Raw genomic sequence first — 24,892 nt, 5'->3', positions numbered from 1 at the left:
CACTTGAACACTTCACAATCAATGTGAACTTCAACAGTTCCTCATTTCCCTTTCCCCACCTCACCCCAGTTCCAAACTTCCAGCTCAGCACTATCCACTTGTCCTACCTGCCTGTCGTCTTTTCCACCTATTCACTCCACCCTCCCCCCATGACCTATCACCTTCATCCCCTCCCCTACTCACCTATTGTACTCTATGCTACTTTCTCCCCACCCCCACCCTCCTCTCACTTATCTCTCCACCCCAGAGGCTCCCTGTCTCATTCCTGATGAAGGGCTTTTGCCCAAAATGTCGATTTTCCTGCTCCTAGGATGCTGCCTGAACTAGACTAATCTAGACTCTGGTTTCCAGCAGCTGCAGTCATTGTTTTTACCTAGATAGGAAGAAACTTTGCCCCGTGATTATCTAGCAAGAGGATAAGGTATAAGGTGAAGAAAGGGAAGTTTGAAACTACCTAAAAGGGTAATAGAGGCAGGAATCCTCAAGGCATTTAAGAAGTATTTAGGTGAGTATTGAAACATTATAGTGTCCAAGGCTCAATAACAAGTGGTGGAAAATGAAAATAGAATTGATAGATATTGCATGACCAGTGTGGACATAATGGACCAAAGGGCCTTTTTCTGTGCATTGAAAACTCTCTTAAGACTCTTAACGCATCTTAATTGGTTTATTTTAACTTTTTGACAGCAAAAAAAATTGAACTGTGATCACACACTGATTCACCAAAATACAAAGGGCACACGTTAGAGCTTTTTTTAGTTTGATGTATAAATCATTTTTGTTCTTTCTGTTTAAACACTGGTTTGTTACAGATTTATGAAGACTCCATTGTCCTTCAATCTGTATTCAAAAGTGCAAGGCAGAAGATTGCTAAAGAAGAAGAGAGTGAGGAAGAAAGTAATGATGATGATGAAGAGGAGGAGGAGTCAGGATCTGAGAGTAAGTTCTTATGGGTTTATAACTGGTTTCTCATGTTAAATAAATGGATGACCACATTGTGTCAATATTTGCGTTGTGAGAGTAGATGTCTGCTAAGATCATTCCGTATGATGTGGAGGAGCTGGTGTTGGACTGGGGTGGGCGAAGTTAAATATCTCTCAATACCAGGTTATAGTCCAACAGATTTATTTGGAAGTTCTAGCTTTTGGAGCACTGCTCCTTCATCAGGTAGCTGTGGAACGGGATCATAAGACACAGAATTTATAGCAAGAGATTACAACGTCATGTAACTGAAATGATGCATTGAACAAGCCTAGATTGCTGTTGAGTCTTTCATCTTTTAGAATGGGTTGCAAGTTTCAGTTCATTAATATGTAAATCCCAGAACAACTTTTAAGTCCCATTCTTGAGATAATTTAAGGTTTTTTTTTTAAAAAGTGACATCTCAGCTCACACCATGTATTAAAGGTGTGAGGTCAGAATCTGTCTGTACCCCAGTCTAGAGTCAGACTGGTTCTATTTCCAAAGTAGGAAATTATAAAATATTACATAGGTTGACTGCTTACAGATTGTGTGCGTTTTTTGAGCAAAATAGAATGTATCTACAAATATACAAAGATCATTCATTGGCATAGCCTTCACTGAATCTCCCACTAACAATGTTGTAGGGGTGAGGTAGGGACTCCCATGACCAGAAGCTGAATTTGAACAAAGATTGTTTATAAGAGAAGGTCAGAGGCTGGGATTTCTGTGGTAAATTAACTCTGTGACTTCCCCAGGCAAGTCTCAGGAGAGTGATGAAATAGTCTCCACTTAGTCTGGATGCATGGAATGGAGCTCCAACAGCATTTAAAAAGCTTGAGATCATCCAGGACAAAGCAGCCTTTTGTTTAGTACCCCATCAACCATCTCCAACGTTCACTCACTCCCTCCATCCCTGATACACAGTGGCAGCAGTATGTGCTATCTGTAAACTGAATTCAGCAAAACTTCTTCAACAGCATCTTTCAAACTCTCAACTTCTACCATCTAGAAAGACAAGGACAGCAGGGATCAACACTACTGCAAGCTTCCTTCAAGCCACACACCATACTGACTTGAATCTATGTTAGCATTTCTTCACTGTCATTGGGTCACATTTTACAAACTTCTTTCCTGATGGTTGGTATACCCATCCCACGTAGACTGCAGCAGTTCAAGAAGGTGGCTTATCACAATCTTCTGGAGGGCAATTAAGGATGGGCAATAAATGCTGGCGCAGTCTACAATGGCCATATTCACCAACGAATGAAAGGCTGGTGGTAATGGTGTAATACAGTGGGCCTCCATGTTCCCAAATTTAAAGAAGCAAAAATAATTTAGAATTTTCTAATCACTAAATAGTGGCACTTGTTGGGATGAGCGAGTAGGTATGTGCTATGGATTCAGTAAATCTCTAGGAATAGGGCTGAATTTTCATTTTCTGACAGGACGAAGGGAGGCAGAACAGAAGCTGAGTGCTCTGCTTGTTCAATCAAGTGTTGATAGTTCATTAGTGAGGCCAATAAGAGGAGCAATGTGGGGATGGTCTTTGCACCAAATTGACATTGTAGGCCATGCAGTCATGCAGCGCTGGGCCTAATACAAGAATAGGAAGGTCAGTCACACCTTCACCATCAGAAGGTGCTACTGTAAGTAGCTTTGGTCCCAGTGGCAGGCCTTCTCATCTGCTCCTCCTCTTGTCTCGTTATACTGACAATGTACTTGCAACATGCAAAATGCAGCAGACAACAAGTAGCTGTCTACAGTTGGCTTTTAATAGGCTCCATAAATTCCAATTGGATTTTCAGTTTACATACCTCTACCCCTTGCATAATAACTTAGATTGATGCAGTAACATTGTGCTATTGACCTGAAATCACTGTTTGCCATGGGGTATGTGGGGAGGGAACAATGAGCCTGTCACATTTACATGTGTAAAATATAGACATAATGAATATGTGAAACTTATGATGATGAGCTGTATCACACTGATTTTTTTTTAACAAGACTTTATAATGAAGGAATATCCCAGCTATTAGTTGTGAAAATTTTGTGCTGAAGAAAGCCTTCTAGCTGTTTATAGTGCTGATGTTTGAATACCTTCATAAGTCAGGGCATTCAGTATAGAAGTTGGGAAATTATGTGGCAGTTGCAAAGGGCATTGATGAGTCCGCACTTCGGAGTATTGTGTTCACTTTTGGTCACGTTGCTATAGCGAGGATATTATTAAACTTGAAAAAGTGCAGAAGAAATTTACAAGGATGTTGCCAGGACTCAACAGTCTGAGCTATAGGAAGAGGTTGCATAAGCTAGGACTATTTTCTTAGACTGAGGGGGGAATCTTATAGAACAGTATAAGACCATGAGAGGCATGGATAGGGTGAAAACACTCTTTTTCCCAAGGTTGGAGGATCGTGGACTAAGGGGCATCAGTTTAAAGTTAGAGAGGAAGAATAAAAGGGAACCTGAGGGACAACTTTTGTACACAGGGTGGTACACACGTGGAGTGATATGCGAGCAGAAATGGTTGAGGCGGGTATATTAGCAACATTTAAAAGGCATTTAGACAAATACATGGATAGGAAAGGTTTAGAAGGATATGGGAAATGGGGTTAACATGGATGGATGTTTTGGTTGGCATGGACCAGTTTGGGCCAAAGTGCTGTAGGGCTCTGTGACCTGTACATTTATTTAGACTAAAATCTCCTAGTATGAAAAACCTATTGCATGATTGAAGATGAGCAAAACTAAATGTATGTAATGTTACAGGAGGTTGAGAGACTTTCATTTAACACAAAGAAAGCCAATGGTGTATAGGTATTTGTTCACGGACACTGGATTTGGGTTCTGCCAGAGCCATTCAGTATCTGACCTCATTACAGCCTTTTTCCAATTGTGGACAAAAAAGTTAAATTCCAGAGTTGAGGTGAGAGTGATTCCCCTTGATGTCAAGGCACCAGTTGAGCATTAAGGAAGCTTAACAAAACCGAAGTCAGTGAGAATCAGGGGAAATCTCTACACTACTCACAGTTGTACCCAATTCAAAGGAAGATGGTTGTTGAAGTTCAATCATCTCCGTCCTAGGCCTAGCCATCTTCATTTGCTACATCAATAATCTTCCTTTCATGATAAATTCAGAAGTGTGCAATTATCAACAAACATCTCCAATGTACAGCACTGTTCCTGGCACCTCAGAAACTGAAGCAGTCCTCATCCCCATATAACAAGACCTGGACAACACTCGGACTTAGGCTGTAAGTGCTATATATCATTTGCATCCCATGTGTATCAGACAATGACCATCTTAAACAAGAGAGAACCTTCCATCTCCTCTTGATATTTGGAAAATGTTGCTTCTCATGTCCTTTTTTTTTAAAAATCATTCTCCAGTTATCGAATTGTTGAAACTGAGACAAGAATCCCAGTCTCCAGAGGTCTGTGGATACTGTCTGCATTCACTTACGAATTCAAACAAGATATACAGTCCTACGTGCCTGTAATACAACCTACTGTCAAAGAGTTTCACGAAAGCCTGGTATTCATTGTTGAAACTGTTATCAAACTGGAAGATTACAACATTTAAAACATTTTTAAAAATTTATCCCTTAACTCTGTCCATCTGTCAGTGAGAGTAAGGTTTATATACAAAGGTTGGGCTTTGATGGTGGATATTAACAAGATTGCCTTATTCATCTGTGTTACCTTCTTAAAAATGAGCACTTTATTATTAAATTTTAAACTTTGGAGTCCAAGATTTGTTATTTGTAAACTCTGGTTAGGAATAATTGAGCAATTTTGAGGGTAATTGAATGTTTTAACTTAATTTCACTGTGTTATGAATTCCGTGATAGTGAGGCTGATTTGGTTTGGCTTACTGCCCCGTGACATCATAATGGGGGCATCATTGCAACGCGAGGCTGACCCCATCCTGAGCTGAACTACACTGTTGTTGTTCCCACATGTCACTGGGTCAAAACCCTGGCAACTCCCTTGTTGACAGCACTGTGGTGTCCCACAACCCCTGAGTTCTGTAAATGTTGATTTATACATTCACTGAGTCACAGTTTATTAAATGACTTAAATTGTTGATTAGAGTTGGTACATTGCTGTCTATTCTGATAATTGAGTGAAATACCAAATTGGGGAGGGAAACCCTCAAATTATATCCCAAAGGACTTTCATCACCAAGCCATTACAATTCTTGGATAACTCACTGGCAAGTGACCTAGCTTGAGTTTCTACTGGTGGCAGAGTTTTGAAAAGGGACAGACAGACAAAACTTTGCATTGCTACAGTTTGAAATTATTATTTGTAAGATTTGAGTTAGATTTCGTCTTTCTCTGTTTTTCTGTTTTGTTGGTCAGTTTAAGGGGCACGTGTGGTTGGGTTGATTTGGTAATTGAAGGTGCATAGAGGTACATAGAGAACTGGAAGAGGTTGTCAGTGTGCATCTGGTTTAGCAAGGTGACCACCAAGTTAATGTAGCTGCGGAGATTGGTTTTGAGAGGGGATGGCGTTGAAGGAAGGGTTTGGAATCAAAAACATATGCGCGAAGGGTAAAATGGAAAGGTAAGATGAGATAACGTTTATAAAGTTTTATAAATAATGAGCATGGCCTAACTGGCGAGTTGTTTTGTGGTGAGGCCTGACTGTGGATTTTCATTTCATTTTTGCAAATGAGTGAAAATGAATATAATTTAACTTTGAGAATAGAATATTTTAATTTTGCAGCTATAGGTAGAAATAAGGAAACCTTGCTTGAGGTGCTGCCCCATCAGAGATTTTCACCTTGGTTATCTCTGTGCCCTCACCCATTCTGCCCTTTTATTTGGTATTAGTCTGAACAGATGACTAATTTCTTTTTCTATTGTGGTCTCGTCTGATTTCTCTTGATTCCAAGGAAGTGCTATCCATGTGTGTTAGTTTTGCTAGTTGGCACTTTAGAGTTTCCTTTATTCAACCTCAGCAGAAAAGCTTTAACTGAGATTGGCATCAATTGCACTAGAAGCCAAATGTCTGTATTGGACAGCATTCCAGATTGTACGAGACTCTCTGTCCTTGTAAACTGACCTGGCACACAACTACATGCAAAGTAACAGTTCTGATGGACAGCTGGTTTATAAAAATTGACTTGCAGGAAATTAAATACAGTCATAAAGCCGTGCTGTTACTGCCTTGCAGCGCATACGCCTATCTATTTGCTGTTCCCCATAGATATTTGTAAATGTTTCCACCCAATTTCAGCAAATAGAAATTTTTTTAAACACTTTCTGTTTCTGTATAACTTTCAGCAAAATCGGTCAAAGTTAAAATAAAGCTTGGTCGGAAGGACAGCGACAAAAGTCGCGAGAAAGGAAAAAGCAAGAAACGGCTAGGTCGTACTAAAATCAAGCCTGTCATTAGTGATGATGACAGTGATGATGACCAAGATGACAATGTAAGTTTTTAATTCACATGGTTTGCTGTTGTAGATTTGCATAAATCTTCAGTTTGCAAAGATACATTTTACAAGAAGCCTAGCTGTTTACATTGAATCATTAGAATGTGACCAAAGTTGTAATGCTGTTACGTAGCATGAGCCTTTCGAATCAAATTGAAGCAATTTCTTTTTGTGGCCTTTCAAGTCGTTTACACGGTATTACAGAAATATGAATATCAATGCTGCACTTCTGTGATTTCATAGCTGTTCCTGCACTTTGTTCAGAGCTACTTCTATGCTGTAATCATGCAACTTATCTGTTACCTCCTTGTCCCTCTATCATAATGTCCATCTGTGGATGAATAAAGTTTCAATTCTGCAAATTCATCTATTGTGAATCTCAAATCCTGCACCCTCTTTGATCTATTTGAATACTGTTACGACTTTTTTGAGTGGGAGCTATCAATTGACACTTGGGAATAACCTGCTCACTGAATCTGCCAAGGCTATTCAGTTCCTGAAATCATTGTAGCCTCAGTCCAAACCTGGAATAAAGAACTGAATTCCAAAGATGAGGGGGACTATCTTGTACATCAAGACAGCAATTGACTTTGTCCTCAGCCCAACCACTTCAGCTGCTTTCCTTCCTTCCATCCCCATAATGTCAGAAATGGGTATGTTTGCTGAAAATGTGTTTGCACAATGTTCCGGACTATTTAATAAGTCTTGGGATGCTGCTGCAATCCATGCTCGCATACAACATAATTTGGATATGTGGCAAATAATAATACTCGCACCATACAAGTGCCTGGTAATGACCATCTCCATCTCCATCAAAAGAAAATCTGATCTTATATCATTGCCATTCAGTGGCAGTGCCTTTGCTGATTACCCCATGATCAACTTTTTGGGCTCACTGTTCACCAGAAAGTGAACTGGGAGATAGTGAGGTCTGCAGATGTTGGAGATCCTCCAATTACCTGGTCAGGTCCCTGTCCCTTAACAACCCATCCTCTCCTCCTGGCACCTTCCTCTGCTACTGCAGGAATTGCAAAACCTGCATCCTCACCTCCCCCACCCTTAACTCCATCCAAGGCCCCAAAGGAGCCTTCCACATACATCAAAATTTCATCTGCACTTCCACACGTGTCATTTATTGTATCCATTGCTCCCGATGCACTGTGGAGACTGGACGCCTTCTCGCACAATTCTTCAGAGAATATCTCCGGGACACCAATCAACCCCACCACCCCAAGGTCGAACATTTCAATTTCCCCTCCCACTCCGCCGAGGACATGCAGGTCCTGGGCCGCCTCCTTCGCCATTCCCTCACCACCTGCGCCTGGAGGAAGAACGCCTTCTCTTTTGCCTCAGGACCCATGGCATCAATGTGAACTTCACCAGTTTCCTCATTTCCCTGACCCCACCTTACCCCAGTTCCAACCTTCCAGCTCAGCACCATCCTTACGACCTGTCCCACCTGTCAATCTTTCTTCCCACTTATCTGCTCCACCCTCTTCTCTGACCTATCCCCTTCAATCTCACCTCTATCCACCCATTGCATTCTCAGCTACCTTCTCCCCAGCCCCACCCCCCCCCCCCCATTTATCTCTCCACCCCGAGGCTCCCCGCCTCATTCCTGATGAAGGGCTCCAGCCCGAAACGTCTATTTTCCTGCTGCTCAGATGCTGCCTGACCTACTGTGCTTTTCCAGCAACACACACTCAACAGAAAGTGAACTGGTTTACCCATACGCATAGTGAACACACAAATAGGTCTGAGACTGAATGCTAAAACCTCTGACTGCCCAAAACCTTTCCACTATATACAAGGCATAAGTCAGGAATGGGTGATGGAATATTGTCCACTTGCCTGGATAGTTGCAACTCCAACAGGACTCCAGGTACTTGATATTAACCAGGACAAAAGGAATTGCTGATTGGCGCTATAAATACCACCGTAAACTATTATTCATCTTCCTTCTGGCTGCGATGTGCACCATTGACAAGATGCAGTCACTTTCCATTTTCCAGACCTGCAACCTAGAGGAATGCGAAGAACAATGGTGAACGATGGAAGGGGGAGCACCATATCCTCTAAGTTCCTCTTCAAGTCAACACCACTTTGATTTTGTAGTTCTTGCTCCCTTTCCCTATAATGTTCGGTGGGTGAAACAATATTTTGGATTCTGTAATCAGTGTGCTGGGGTGGTTCGCACTCAGTGGTTAGCGCTGCTGCCCCACCACGCCAGATTTGATTCCAACCTCGGGTGACCGTCTCTGTGTGGGTTTCCACTGGGTGCTGTGGTTTCCTCACAGATGTGCAGATTTCTTGGACTGGCAATGCTAAATTGTCCACCGTGTCCAGGGATGTGCAGGCGAACTGGATTAGCTGTGGAAAATGTAGGGATAGGTTAGGGGCTGCGTTGGATGAGGTGGTTCTTGCAGTCTCAATGGGCTGAACAGCCTTTTACTTTGAAGCTCAATGTGTTTGATTCATTATAGGCTATCAAAATATAAAATCTAGAAATTATTTATTAAGGTTCCAGTTTCTTTTGCATACAACTAAATATTTTAAATTGTGATTTGTTCACTTGAATATTTACAGTATAAAACTGCTAATTTTAAGTTAGACTGTTTGATATTAGGAATCTGTATTAAATGTTTGTATTCACAAAGAGCAATGAAAATAAGTTTCATTAGAACTGTCCACTGAAGTTTGGATTTATCAGAGGCTCCAATATTGTCACCTTTCTGCGAAATGGTTCGTTTCAAAACAGCTTATTTTCCTTCAGGAGTGCCAGTCCCTAGGATATTCGCATTCAATAAATTTGATGTTTCTCAGATGAAATAGCATGAAATGAATTTCGACATCCCATTTCTTTCAATTTTTAACATTCTGCTACAACTTGACATCAAAGACCACCAAGGATTGTGTGGAATGCAAATGTTCCCCGACACACACTTTGTTGTATCAGGTGTGTGTCTGCCTGTGGTTTCATATATTGCACACTGCTGCAATTCGACGAAACTCAAATGTTATACATATCTTATTTACAGCTCTACTTGATGCTGTACTTGGTCAAATGCTACCTAACATCAAAAGCAGATATTTACCAAACTATGAAAGTCAGTTCCCAATCATACTTAAACCCAGACCCTCACGCCACCAATGCATAATTTAGTTTTAAATGTGAAAATTAATGCCATCTAAACTGTTTTAAAGAATATGGCAGCTACATAGCAGTTCTGGATTTGATGAGAATTTAGCTGCATTTTTAAAGAAACTTAAGGTTTTGTCAAATGTGGCAATTTCAAGCTGCTAAAGCTGATATAAGCTGCAAATTAAGTCTTGCCTTCAGCTTTAAAATTGCCTTAAATCTCTTATGAAAGTACTCTGTCAATTTCAATTTTTTTTTCCCTTCCCAGGACCAATCTGACATCAGTGGAAGCGAAGATGAATGATTTAATTTTTTTTAAATGTGAATTGCTTCATGGACAAGTCTTTGTTTCAGTAACTTTATCAACTGTTTTGTTGCACAACTATCCATAATTCCTCCTTCCCTTTACCCTTGCCCAGCTTGTCCTTTATCTGAGAAGTAAATCTGTTAGTAGAACAGTATAATCTTTAGTTTAGTTTATGTAGGCATGACCGCAGTAAAATAATTTCCTAAGAATACATCTGTTTGCATCATCATCTATATTTGCTTTATGCTTGTTAATTGAATTTAAATGCTTTTGAAATGTATCAGTTTCTATATACATTAAAACATGTCATAGCTTTTTCTTGTGTTCCTGAAGGTCAGTGTCACCACAGCTTTAAATCCTGACATATCATTTCAAGTGGAAAATTTGTATCATTATGCACATCCCTTTTTAGTTTGTTTTGTTTTGAAAATATTATTTTGCAACCAGTGCTGGTAATAAGCTTTTCCTTAAGTGTACTTAATTCTTGCTTTCTTTGCACAATGTCTTTGGTGTATCTGATTGCCCAAGGCAAATAAAATCAAATTCAGTTGTAAAGAGTGAACGTTTTTTGTCTGTGTTTATTTAAGCACTAATTAAGAATTTAGCAAGATTGGGATACTTCTTGGGGAATCCTGAAATGTTATTTATATTGCCACAATTGAGGTCAGGCTAATTAAAGGCCATTTCATGAAAGAATTGTAAACCTGTGTTTTGTGATTTGTGAATTACTTTTAAACCTTGTGTAAGAAACGCACAGATTAGAGTACTGTGTGGCAAGTTGATTTGAAGTGTTTGGAAATTAATAGCAATTCAACCACATTCTGTCATCTGAATAGCTTTGTGGTGGTCCACTTTATGGGCGATGATGAAATATCATGTTTTCTTAAACATGATTTTCATGGAATATTTTCAGTTATAGGAAACAACTCCGGTCTTAAGCTGTTTATTGATGCTTGTACTGAAGATGTTGAAATGTGTTAATGCCACTTCCAGATGCTGAACAAGCTTATTGTGAGCAAAAATAATCGAGCAGATGACTTTCCACTTGAACTCAAAGACTCTCTTTCATAAAATACAAGCTTCTTTTGACCGTTACTTAGGAAGAAATCCCAGAGGTGCTAAAATTACATGTAGCTTGATTGCATGAGGGGTGATGGTTCATTATTGGGATTTTAAAAATAATTTCATTTCAATTTGTGATTATAATTTCAATTGGTAATTGATTTTGTTGTATTTCATCATAACTGTAATTGCTTGTGAAAGTTTGATCTATCAATATGTCAGAGAAAACTGTATTTTAAACTTGCCAATAAAAATTGATAAATGCACAGAATTTCATGTGTCATTGCTTTAAAATGTTTTTTTCATTTTGAACTGGTTACTTTTAAACATTCCAGATGTTTTCTACATGTACATTATTTTGAGTATTTGAAGCTGGATGAAATCTTAGCTTCATTGGTGGCGTGAGGGTCTGGGTTTAAGTATGATGGGGAACTGACTTTCATAGTTGTGGTAAATATCTGCTTTTGATGTTAGGCAGCATTTGACCAGGTACAGCATCAAGTAGAGCTGAAATTAATGGATATTGGGGCACATCTTTCCATTAGCTAGGCTCATCTTGTAAGGTTGGTTGGTCAAGAATTTCAACCTGGGGACATCACTGGAAGACCTCCCGCAAGGAAGCACCTGCTTAACTGTCTTCAGCTATTTTAACAATGACTTTCCCATCGTTATAAGGTGAGGATAGTTTGCTGATGTACTTCGATTCCATTAACAGTTCACCAGATAATGAAACAGCCCATGGCTGCAAGCAGCAAGACCTGGGCTCCATAAGTATATTGTCTTATAAGTGACACATGAGTAGCAGGATGAATGTATCTCCAATAAAAGAGTATAAGCATCTCCTAACATTGTTGTGGCACAGTGGTAGTGTCCCTACCTTTTGAGCCAGGATGCCTGGGCTAAAGTCCCATCTGCTCTAGAAGTGTGCAATAACATCTTTGTACAGGTTGATTCAAAAATATATAGAAGTTAATTTTAGAAGGGAGAGCAAAAGAACAGTATTCTCTAAATGGAGAAAGACTGCAGAGAGCTGCAAAAGAAGGGGACTTGGGGGCACAAAAGCTGGATAGTACACAGGTGCAACAGGTCATCAGGAAGGTTAATGCAATGTTCGCCCTTATTTCAAAGGGGTTGGAGTGTAAGAGTAGAGAAGTCTTACCAGTGAGACCACATCTGGAGTACTGAAAGCAGCTCTGGTTCCCATTTATTTAAGGACAAATATCATTTTGTTGGAGGCAATTCAGAGAAGGTTCACTAGGATGATTCCATGGTTTGGAGAGATTGTCTATGAGCAAAGATTAACCAGATTGAGACTATACTCACTGGAGATTAGAAGAAATGAGAGATGAGTGTAGTGGACAGTAAGAAGGTTACCTCAGTATAACAGGATCTTGATCAGCTGGGCCAATGAGCTGAGGAGTAGCAGTTGGAGTTTAATTTAGACAAATATGAGGTGCTGCGTTTTGGAAAGGGAAATCAGGACAGGACCTATACATTTAATGATAAGGTCTTAGACAGTGTTACTGAACAAAGAGACCTTTGGAGTGCAGTTTCATAGTTCCCTGAAAGTGGAATTACAGATAGGATGGTGAAGAAGGTGTTTGGTATGCTTGCCCCTTTTGGTCAGTATAGGAGGTCATGTTGCAGCTGTACAGGACATTGGTTAGCCCACTATTGGAATACTGCACTCCATTCTGGTCTCCCTTCTAAATGAAGGATGTTGTGAAACTTGAAAGGGTTCTGAAAAGATTCACAAAAATGTTGCCAGGGTTGGAGAGTTTAACCTCTGGAGTGGCTGAATAGGCTGGGGCTGTTTTCCCTGGAGCGTCGGAGGCTGAGAGGTGACTTTATAGAGGTTTATAAAATCATGAGGGGCACAGACAGGGTAAATAGATGAGGTTTCTTCCCTGGGGTGCGGGAGTCTACAACTTGTGGGCGTAGGTTTAGGTGAGAGGGGAAACTTTTAAAGGAACCTAAGGGGCACCATTTTCACACAGGGTGGTGTGTGTATGGAGTGAACTGCCAAAGGTGGTGGTGGAGGTTGGTATAATTAAAACATTTACAAGGCATCTAGATGGGTATAGGAATTGGAAAGGTTTAGAGGGAAATGGGCCAGGGACTGGCAAATGGGACTAGATTATTAATTTGGGATATCTGGTCAGCATGGACAAGTTGAACCAAAGGGTCTGTTTCCGTGCTGTACATCTCTATGACTCCATCTCATTGAAACATACAGAATTCTTCAGGGGATGAACAGGGTGAATGCTGGAGGATGTTTCTTTTTATGGGAGAGTCTTGGACCAGATGGCATAATTTAAAACTATCATCTCTTTATTCTGAGACTTAGAGGAGTAAGAATTTGTTTTCTCAAGTTTGAGTATCTTTGGAACTCCTTGCCGTAGAGTCCTTGTGTCTGTTTAAGGTTCAGGTTGATTCTTTGATCAGTGGGTCCATCACCTCATTCTTATTGGGATTAAGTTCCATCTATGCCCAATTTACTAGCTGCTTAATATCAGACTATACCCTGCGACCATTCTCCTCACCATCAACAACAACACCAATTTTTGTGCTATCTGCAGACTTGCTAATTAAACCTTCTCTACTCACATTGAAGTCATTAAAGTACATAACAAACAGCAAGGGACTCGGCACCATTACCCTTTGCCTCCTGTCTGCAAGCCAGTTTTGGGTCCAGTTTGCCAACTTGCCTTGAATCCCATGGGCTCTTACATTTTGCACCAGCCTTCCACGTGGGACCTTTGTCAAATGTCTTCCTGGAGTCCATGTAAACCACGTCAGCTGCACTACGCTCATCAATATATTTAGTTACCTTTTCAACATTCTCAAATTAGATAAGATCTCCATCTCACCAATCTGTGCTGACTATCCTTGATCAATTTTTCTAAGTATTTATTAATCCTATCCTTTGGAACTTGTTCCAACAATTTCTCTACCATTAATGTCAGACTATCTGATCTGTATTTACGTGGCCTCACCCCGTCCTTTATTTAACAAGGTAACCACATTAGCTATCCTCCGATCAAGTGGCACTTCACCTACAGCCAGCGAGGTATTCAGTGTTCCAACCAGGGTCTCCGTGATCTCCCTGCCTACCATTGCAACCTGAGGCACATCTCATCAGACCCTTGGGATTTATACACTTGTATGCCCACTAAAACATTTAATATCTCTTCCTTATTAATCTTAGTGTGTTTTAGAACCCCACTATCCCAACTGATATCCCTGGTCACAATGCCTTTCTCCTCTGTGAATACAATGAGAAATATTCATTTAAGACCTCACCCACATCTACTGTCTCCATGCACAGGTTGCCCTTCTAGTTTCTAATAGGTCCTATTCTTTCCCTGATAATCATCTTACATTTCATATATTTACAAAATGCCTTGGGGTTTTCCCTGATCTGCCAAAGATATTTTGTGGCCCCTCTTTGCCCTCCTAATTGTTATTTTAAGCAAATTTGGATACACTATACTTTTGAAGGACCTACCCTGTTTTTAATCTGCTCTCCCTGAAAAGCACCTGACAAAGGAGCAGCGGTCTGAAAGTTGTGTTTCCAAATAAACCTGTTGGACTATAACCTGGTGCTGTGTGATTTTTAACTTTGTCCACCCCAGTCCAACACCGGCATCTCCAAATCATGACTCCCTGACATATGCTTCCTTCTTTTTCTTTATCAAACTCTTGATTTCCTTTGACAACCAGGGTCCCTGGATTTACTGTCTTTCCCCTTAAGAGGAATACACTCACACTGAATTCTCACTGCTTTTCCAGGACTCCCACTTTCGAAATGTAGACTGAAATGCCAGTAGCTGTTCCCAGTCTGTTTGCCAAATCCTGTCTAATGATGTTGAAATTGGCCTTCCCGGAATTTCAACACTTGGATTCTGCACTACTTCTTCCCTTTCAGTAAAGACTTTGAAACTTTGAGTTATTGTCACTATCCCCAAAATGCTCACCTCCTGAAGCTTCAGCCACTTAGAGCTTCATTCCCTAGGATTAGGTCTAGCACTGTCTCACCTCTAGTAGGACTATTTACATATTGGCACATAAAGCTCTCCTGAATTTTGAAAATTCCACCTTGTCTAACCTTTTCATACTAATGCAAACCCAGTTAATGTTAGCAAAGTTGAAGTCCCTTATGTCTGAAACCCTGTTCTCTCATACCTTTTTGTGATTTGATTTGCCTACACATCTGTTGTGTCTGTCTCTGACTATTTGGAGGCCTACCATATAATCCCAATAAAGAATCGGAGTGCATCTGGGAAAATTAACAAATGGTGAAATTCACAACTGATCTTGGAGGAACTGTTGGGCGAAGTTCACAGCACAGAATCAGATAAGTCAATTGTTGAGGTCTGTCCAAGAGAAAGGCTGCAGTAGGGAGTATAGTGGATTCTTTCTTGATTATATGTTTTTTGGAGATAAGTCTCTTGATTAAACTTCAAATGTAATCCATAGCTATTAATTTAACCGGGGGCAGTGTTTGTAGAGGAGTAAGACGGTGTTATTTTCTGGGTCTGTAGATTGTGATGGAGCAAAAATGGCCTTTGCAGTGGCATGTACTTCTTGTCAGATGTGGAAGTTAAAGAGAGTTTAAGGATTACTGAGGATTATATCTGCCATAAATACTGTTGAATGCGAATCTTATCAGATCGAGTGGATCAGTTGGAGAGACCGATAAATTCCTCATCGCTTCTGCAACAGTATGTGATGGATGGCAGTTTTGGGCGGGTGGGGGGGGAAGGGGGCGTGGAGAGAGTCTCAGATGCAGTCACATAGATGGGTTAACTCCAGGAAGGGTGAGAGAGGTAGGCAGCTAGTGCAGGAGTCTTTTGTGGATATACCCATTTCAAACAGGTATGCTGTTTTGGAAAATGTAGGGGGTGATGGATTCTCAGGGGAACGGAGCACAAACAGCCAAGTTTCTGGTATTGCGACTGGCTCTAATGCAACGAGGGGTACGTCGGCTTCCAAGCGATCAATTGTGTTCGGGGATTCTGTAGTCAGAGGTACAGACAGACGTTTCTGTGGCCAGCAGAGAAAAAGCAGAATGGTGTGTTGTTTCCCTGGTGCCAGGATCAAGGATGTCTCAGAGAGGGTGCAGAATGTTCTCACGGGGGAGGGGGGCCAGCAGGAGGTCATTGTCCACATTGGAACCAACGACATTGGAAGAGAAAAGATTGAGATTCTGAAGGGAGATTACAGGGAGTTAGGCAGAAATTTAAAAAGGAGGTCCTCAAGGGTAGTAATATCTGGATTATTCCCAGTGCTACGAGCTAGTGAGGGCAGGAATAGGAGGATAGAGCAGATGAATGCATGGCTGAGGAGCTGGTGTATGGGAGAAGGATTCACATTTTTGGATCATTGGAATTTCTTTTGGGGTCGAAGTGACCTGTACAAGAAGGACGGATTGCACCTAAATTGGAAGGGGACTAATATACTGGCAGGGAAATTTGCTAGAGCTACTTGGGAGGATAGTAAGGTGGTGGGTTAGGACCAAGGGAGATGGGGAGGAAAGAGATCGATCTGAGACGGGTACAGCTGAGAACAGAAGTGAGCCAAACAGTCAGGGCAGGCAGGGACAAGGTAGGACTAAAAAATTAAACTGCATTTATTTTAATGCAAGGGGCTGAACAGGGAAGGCAGATGAACTCAGGGCATGGTTAGCAACATGGGACTGGGATATCATAGCAATTACAGAAACATGGCTCAGGGATGGGCAGGACTGGCAGCTAAATGTTCCAGGATACAAATGCTACAGGATGGATGGAAAGGGAGGCAAGAGGGGGAATGGCATTTTTGATGAGGGATAGCATTACAGCTGTGCTAAGGGAGGATATTCCCGGAAATACATCCAGGGAAGTTATTTGGGTGGAACTGAGAAATAAGAAAGGGATGATCACCTTATTAGGATTGTATTATAGACCCCCTAATAGTCAGAGGGAAATTGAGAAACAAACTTGTAAGGCGATCTCAGCTATCTGTAAGAATAATAGGGTAGCTATGGTAGAGGATTTTAACTTTACAAACATCAATGGGGACTGCCATAGTGTTAAAGGTTTAGATGGAGAGGAATTTCTTAAGTGTGTACAAGACAAAGTTTGTGAGAAGATTTGTAGCTCGGGTGCTCGTTGTGGTTCTGTTCGCCGAGCTGGGAATTTGTGTTGCAGACGTTTCATCCCCTGTCTAGGTGACATCCTCAGTGCTTGGGACCCACCTGTGAAGCGCTTCTGTGATGTTTCCTCCGGCATTTATAGTGATTTGTACCTGCCGCTTCCAGTTGTCAGTTCCAGCTGTCCGCTGCAGTGGCCGGTATATTGGGCCCAGGTCGATGTGCTTATTGATTGAATCTGTGGATGAGTGTCATGCCTCTAGGAATTCCCTGGCTGTTCTCTGTTTGGCTTGTCCTATAATAGTAGTGTTGACAAGCAACATGAGTTCGACTGGGACATCCGAGTGTGTGACTACGAAGGATAGCTGGTCGTGTCGTTTCGTGGCTAGTTGGTGTTCATGGATGCGGATCGTTAGCTGTCTTCCTGTTTGTCCTATGTAGTGTTTTGTGCAGTCCTTGCATGGGATTTTGTACACTACATTGGTTTTGCTCATGCTGGGTATCGGGTCCTTCATTTTGGTGAGTTGTCTGAGAGTGGCTGTTGGTTTGTGTGCTGTTATGAGTCCTAGTGGTCGCAGTAATCTGGCTATCAGTTCGGAAATGCTCTTTCAGTGTGTTGTGGCTCTTTTGAATAGTGTCTTGATGCAACTTCTTTTGTGTGTGTTGTGGTGGTTGTGGGCTGAACTACGAAAGCAAACCACCCCAACACACACAAAAGAAGTTGCATCAAAACACTATTCAAAAGAGCCACAACACACAGCAGCACACCAGAACTGCAAAAAGAGGAAGAACACCTATACAATGTATTCGCCAAAAACGGATACCTGCGCAATTTCATCAACAGATGCCTAAGGGAAAGACAATGGAACGAGGACATGCCACAACCCAAAGGACTAGCCACACTACCATACATCAAGAGCATTTCCGAACTGACAGCCAGACTACTGCGACCACTAGGACTCATAACAGCACACAAACTAACAGCCACTCTCAGACAACAACTCACCAAAATGAAGGACCCGATACCCAGCATGAGCAAAACCAATGTAGTTTACAAAATCCCATGCAAGGACTGCACAAAACACTACATAGGACAAACAGGAAGACAGCTAACGATCCGCATCCATGAACACCAACTAGCCACGAAACGACACGACCAGCTATCCTTCGTAGCCACACACTCGGATGTCCCAGTCGAACTCATGTTGCTTGTCAACACTACTATTATAGGACAAGCCAAACAGAGAACAGCCAGGGAATTCCTAGAGGCATGGCACTCATCCACAAATTCAATCAATCAGCACATCGACCTGGACCCAATATACCGGCCACTGCAGCGGACAGCTGGAACTGACAACCGGAAGTGGCAGGTACAAATCACTATAAATGCCGGAGGAAACATCACTGAAACGCTTCACAGGAGGCTCCCAAGCACTGTGTACAAGACAATTTTCGGATTCAGTATGTGGATGTACTTACTAGAGAAGATGCAAAACTTGACCTACTCTTGGGAAATGAGGCTGGGCAGGTGACTGAGGTATCAATGGGGGAACACTTTGGGGCCAGCGACTATAATTCTATTTGTTTTAAAATAGTGATGGAAAAGGATAGACCAGATCTAAAAGTTGAAGTTCTAAATTGAAGAAAGGCTAATTTTGATGATATTAGGCAAGAACATTTGAAAGCTGATTGGGGTTAGATGTTCACAGGTAAAGGGACCGCTGGAAAATGGGAAGCCTTCTAAAATGAGATAACGAGAATCCAGAGAATGTATATTCCTGTCAAGGTGAAGGAGAAGGCTAGTAGGTATAGGGAATGCTGGATGACCAAAGAAATTGAGGGTTTGGTTAAGAAAAAGAAGGAAGCATATGTCAGTTATAGACAGGATAGATCTAATGAATTCTTAGAAGAGTATAAAGGAAGTAGGAGTACACTTAAGAGGGAAATCAGGAGGGCAAAATGGGGACATGAGATAGCTTTGGCAAATAGAATTAAGGAGAATCCAAAGGGGTTTTTACAAATATATTAAGAACAAAATGGTAACTAGGGAGAGAATAGGGCCCCTCAAAGATCAGCAAGGCGGCTTTTGTGTGGAGCCACAGAAAATGGGGGAGATACTAAATTAATATTTTGCATCAGTATTTACTGTGGAAAAGGATACGGAAGATATAGACTGTAGGGAAATAGATGGTGACATCTTGCAAAATGTCCAGATTACAGAGGAGGAAGTGCTGGGTGTCTTGAAACAGTTAAAGGTGGATAAATCCCCAGAATCCGATCAGGTGTACCTGAGAACTCTTTGGGAAGCTAGAGATGTGATTGCTAGGCCTCTTGCTGTGATATTTGTATCATCGATAGTCACAGGTGAGGTGCCAGAAGACTGGAGGTTGGCAAAGACAGGGAATTATAGACCGGTGAGCCTGACCTCGGTGGTGGGCAAGTTGTTGGAGGGAATCCTGAGGGACAGGATGTACATGTATTTGGAAAGGTAAGGACTGATTCTGGATAGTCAACATGGCTTTGTGCATGGGAAATCATGCCTCACAAACTTGATTGAGTTTTTTGAAGAAGTATCAAAGAAGATTGATGAGGGCAGAGCGGTAGATGTGATCTATATGGACTTCAGTAAGGCGTTCGACAAGGTTCCCCATGGGAGACTGATTAGCAAGGTTAGATCTCATGGAATACAGGGAGAACTAGCCATTTGGATACAGAACTGGTTCAAAGGTAGAAGACAGAGGGTGGTGGTGGAGGGTTGTTTTTCAGACTGGTGGTCTGTGACCAGTGGAGTGTCACAAGGATCGGTGCTGGGCCCTCTACTTTTTGTCATTTACATAAATGATTTGGATGCGAGCACAAGAGGTACAGTTAGTAAGTTTGCAGATGACACCAAAATTGGAGGTGTAGTGGACAGCGAAGAGGATTACCTCAGATTACAACAGGATCTTGACCAGATGGGCCAATGGAGTTTAATTCAGATAGATGCGAGGTGCTGCATTTTGGGAAAGCAAATCTTAGCAGGACTTATCCACTTAATGGTAAGGTCCTCGGGAGTGTTGCTGAACAAAGAGACCTTGGAGTGCAGGTTCATAGCTCCTTGAAAGTGGAGTCGCAGACAGATAGGATAGTGAAGAAGGCATTTGATATGCTTTCCTTTATTGGTCAGAGTATTGAGTACAGGAGTTGGGAGGTCATGTTGCAGCTGTACAGGACATTGGTTAGGCCACTGTTGGAGTATTGTGTGCAATTCTGGTCTCCTTCCCATCAGAAGAGATGTTGTGAAACTTGAAAAGGTTCAGAAAAGATTTACAAGGATGTTGCCAGAGTTGGAGGATCTGAGCTACAGGGAGAGGCTGAACAGGCTGGGGCTGTTTTCCCTGGAGTGTCGGAGGTTGAGGGGTGACCTTATAGAGGTTTACAAAACTATGAGGGGCATAGATAGGATAAATAGACAAAGTCTTTTTGCTGGGGTGGGGGAGTCCAGAACTAGAGGACATAGGTTTAGGGTGGGAGGGGAAAGATATAAAAGACCTAAAGGGCAACTTTTTCACACAGAGGATGGTATGGGTATGGAATGAGCTGCCAGAGGATGTGGTGGAGGCTGGTACAATTGCGACATTTAAGAGGCATTTGGATGGGTATATGAATAGGAAGCGTTTGGAGGGATATGGGCCGGGTGCTGGCAGGTGGGACTAGATTGGGTTGGGATATCTGGTCAGCATGGACGGATTGGACCGAAGGGTCTGTTTCCATGCTGTACATCTCTATGACTCTAATTGCTTCTGTTTTATTTCTATCCAGGTGGCTTCATTTGAAGACCCTTCTCGGACATCTCCCCCCTGCCCCCACCCCGCATTAGTGCAGTGTGGTTTCCTTCATCAATAATTTAATGTTCCCACCTCTCTCAATCCACCATTAATGCCTGAAACTTCTACACCCTGGAATGTTAAGCTGCCAGCCCTTTATTTTCTTCAACAAGGAATTGTGCAAACCAATAATTCACCGAAGCCTTTTCACAGCCTACAAGACAGAAGTCAGGAATATGATGGAATACTCCCGACTGGCCTGGATGGGGGCAGCTGCAGAGTAATGCCCAAGGCTTTCTGAACCTGCAGCACCATTCCATAAAATCCTGGCTGATCTGATTGTAGTCTCATTCCATGATCTTGTCTGCACCCCATAATCATTGACTCCTTTACCTGTCAAAAATCTACCTAACCCAGCCCTGAATCAAGGACACAGATCTATCTAATCCAGCCCTGAATCAAGGACAAAGATCTACCTAACCCAGCCCTGAATCAAGGACAAAGATCTATCTAACCCAGCTCTGAATCAAGGACAAAGATCTATCTAACCCAGCCCTGAATCAAGGACAAAGACCTATTTAACCCAGCCCTGAATCAAGGACAAAGATCTATCTAACCCAGCCCTGAATCAAGGACAAAGTTCTATCTAACCCAGCCCTGAATCAAGGACAAAGATCTATCTAACCCAGCCCTGAAACAAGGACACAGATCTATCTAACCCAGCCCTGAATCAAGGACAAAGATCTATCTAACCCAGCCCTGAATCAAGGACAAAGATCTATCTAACCCAGCTCTGAATCAAGGACAAAGATCTATCTAACCCAGCCCTGAATCAAGGACAAAGATCTATCTAACCCAGCCCTGAATCAAGGACAAAGATCTACCTAACCCAGCCCTGAATCAAGGACAAAGATCTACCTAACCCAGCCCTGAATCAAGGACAAAGATCTATCTAACCCAGCTCTGAATCAAGGACAAAGATCTATCTAACCCAGCCCTGAATCAAGGACAAAGACCTATTTAACCCAGCCCTGAATCAAGGACAAAGATCTATCTAACCCAGCCCTGAATCAAGGACAAAGTTCTATCTAACCCAGCCCTGAATCAAGGACAAAGATCTATCTAACCCAGCCCTGAATCAAGGACAAAGATTTATCTAACCCAGCCCTGAATCAAGGACAAAGATCTATCTAACCCAGCCCTGAATAAAGGACAGAGATCTATCTAACCCAGCCCTGAATAAAGGACAAAGATCTATCTAACCCAGCCCTGAATAAAAGTCAAAGATCTATCTAACCCAGCCCTGAATCAAGGACAAAGATCTATCTAACCCAGCCCTGAATCAAGGACAAAGTTCTATCTAACCCAGCCCTGAATCAAGGACAAGTCTCCTCTGCCTGGAGCTTGACACCTATTGTCACTTCAAACATCTGCTTCCATTGGTTTCGGCTGTAGATGTTGTTTAATGTTGATGAGATGCACTGGAAAATTGTGTTGTGGCTTCTTCAGAAACCCCTCTCAAGCCTGAGAGCTCTCAGCTAGAAGGAAAAGGGTTGCAGACAAATGGTATCTCTATCACCTCCAAGTTCCTGGCCAAGTTAGGAGACATACTGCCAATCCATTGTGATCATTGGGTCAAAATTCTGGAACGGCTCCCGTACAGCACTGAGGCAGTCCAGACACAGCATGGACAAGAAAGGTTCGAGAGAGTGATTGGGCACCACTTCCTCAGAGGCACCAAGTGATAGGAAATAAATGCTGCCCTGAGGAGCAAATTCCTCATCCAAACCAGTTACAGGTCACTCTGCTATAACATGTTGCACTAATGCGAATTCGCACTAACGTGATTGATGAACTGGGGGCATTGTTTCTAAAGTGCAAACTTTTAAATTGTGTATTGGTTATAAAATGATTCTGGCTCCATTAGTTTAAGTGGTGCTGCTATTACGTGATTTGCTTATAACACAGGGTAGCTCGAGTTATAGCAAAACCGAGTGAAGTTTTATTTTTTTAAATATCCTATCTTGGTCATTTTGAGACATCAGGTATGAAAGAAAGGAGGAAGTTGTCGAATTGTGAAATATTCTGCAAGTGCTTGCATCTTTCAACAGGGGTAAAAGGTGCTGTTAGTTACTGGGTTAGCTAGTTTAGGCTGAATCTTCAATCAAATCCACAAAAAGAATTTGATCAAAAACTTGAATTAGGCTCCAACCGTCTTGACACTGACTTGGCTTCATTTCTGAAGTTAAGGAATCATCTCACTTATCAACAGAGCACATGACCCTTGCATACTGTCAAGTCAAACTTTTGATACCAAGAATTATTACTGGATTTGGAATACCTCTCCCTGGAACTTGGATCCATCTGAATGTGCAACGTTTCTTTCCCTTACGTGGGCAGAACCAGAAGCCCCTAGTTGTCAATACAAAGATAATGGTGATACTTCTTGAATGGGTCAGAATCCATGTGGTGGGACCTCTACACCTTTGTTCTAGGTTTTGACCCAGTTAGCAAAGAAAGAATGATAATGTCTTGTCATCCAACAGAGTGTGTGACTTGATTGAAGGTAATGCTTTTACCTTGTTCATTGTAAACTGCAGCATGGATTGTACACCAATTTCCCTGCTCACCTCACTCATTCACTGTCTCTCTCTCAACTTAAATGCCCTTCATTCTCTCAGAATGTTAACATTGTCATAAATCCTACTGACATGAAGGTGCTTACTTCCACCTATCTGGTTCAGATAGCAGCTCTCTGACACACCATTCTACTTTCCCTCTGAACTCTGTTGCTTTGAATTCTGCCCATACCTACTTTTTTTACAGGATATGTAAAGCATTCCTTCCTTTTCTCAGTCCTTCCCAGGGCCCTCCCACATCTGTTCGAGTTCTCAGTGAATGAAAGGATGCGAGGAACAGAGGGACCTCAGAGTGCTTGTCCACAAATCCTTGGAGGTGAAGGGAGCAAATCACTGCAGAGGCTGGAATCAGTCCTAAAAACAACAAATGCTGGAGATCACAGCGAGTCAGACAGTGTCCATGAGAGAGAACAGGCTAACGTTTTGAGTCTAGATGACCCTTTGTCAGAGCTGATGTTAAGTGTGGAACGATATGCATCTGTCCTATAGGTTGGGGGTGGGAGCAGTGGGTGTTGGGTGCTGATGGAGAAAAGACAGTTGGTAGTTCAGATTAATTGGCAGGACAGGTTAATAGGTTGGTTAAGAAGGCGTAATGGACACTTGTCTTTATCAGTTGAAGGTGAAAATGTGTTGCTGGTTAAAGCACAGCAGGTCAGGCAGCATCCAAGGAATAGGAAATTCGACGTTTCGGGCATAAGCCCTTCATCAGGAATGAGGAGAGTGTGCCAGGCAGGCTAAGATAAAAGGTAGGGAGGAGGGACTTGGGGGAGGGGCGATGGAGATGTGATAGGTGGAAGGAGGTCAAGGTGAGGGTGATAGGCCGGAGTGGGGTGGGGGCGGAGAGGTCAGGAAGAAGATTGCAGGTTAGGAGGGCGGTGCTGAGTTGAGGGAACCGACTGAGACAAGGTGGGGGGAGGGGAAATGAGGAAACTGGAGAAATCTGAGTTCATTCCTTGTGGTTGGAGGGTTCCCAGGCGGAAAATGAGGCGCTCCTCCTCCAGCCGTCGTGTTGTTATGTTCTGCCGGTGGAGGAGTCCAAGGACCTGCATGTCCTCGGTGGAGTGGGAGGGAGAGTTAAAGTGTTGAGCCACAGGGTGGTTGGGTTGGTTGGTCCGGGCGTCCCAGAGGTGTTCCCTGAAGCGTTTTGCAAGTAAGCGGCCCGTCTCCCCAATATAGAGGAGGCCACATCGGGTGCAGCAGATGCAATAGATGATGTGTGTGGAGGTACAGGTGAACTTGTGGTGGATATGGAAGGATCCCTTGGGGCCTTGGAGGGAAGTGAGGGAGGAGGTGTGGGCGCAAGTTTTACATTTCCTGCGGTTGCAGGGGAAGGTGCTGGCACCTTTTTTATCAGTTGAAGCACAGTTTATAAGAACAGGGAGCTGCACAGGACTTTGGTTAGTCGG

At 42.3% G+C, this 24,892-nt stretch overlaps 1 protein-coding gene across 5 annotated transcripts in view; it reads left to right on the top strand.

Annotated features, from left to right (window-relative positions):
* LOC132825681 (probable global transcription activator SNF2L2) overlaps window positions 1–11,179 on the top strand; it is a 124,941-nt gene extending 113,762 nt beyond the window's left edge. For all 5 annotated transcript variants that reach the window (XM_060841081.1, XM_060841065.1, XM_060841098.1 and 2 more), the window contains 3 exons: window positions 813–939; window positions 6,252–6,397; window positions 9,808–11,179. In XM_060841081.1, the coding sequence (XP_060697064.1) occupies window positions 813–939; window positions 6,252–6,397; window positions 9,808–9,843 (309 nt within the window). In that variant the 3' untranslated portion in view covers window positions 9,844–11,179. The remainder of the gene's footprint in view (window positions 1–812; window positions 940–6,251; window positions 6,398–9,807) is intronic.
* The last annotated feature ends 13,713 nt before the right edge of the window (window positions 11,180–24,892 follow it).

The sequence above is a fragment of the Hemiscyllium ocellatum genome, chromosome 2 (genome assembly GCF_020745735.1).
Source record: "Hemiscyllium ocellatum isolate sHemOce1 chromosome 2, sHemOce1.pat.X.cur, whole genome shotgun sequence".
Classification (NCBI taxonomy): Eukaryota; Metazoa; Chordata; class Chondrichthyes; order Orectolobiformes; family Hemiscylliidae; genus Hemiscyllium; species Hemiscyllium ocellatum.
The sequence above is the reverse complement of the archived record's forward strand: the minus strand, read 5'-3'. Positions and strand labels throughout refer to the sequence as shown.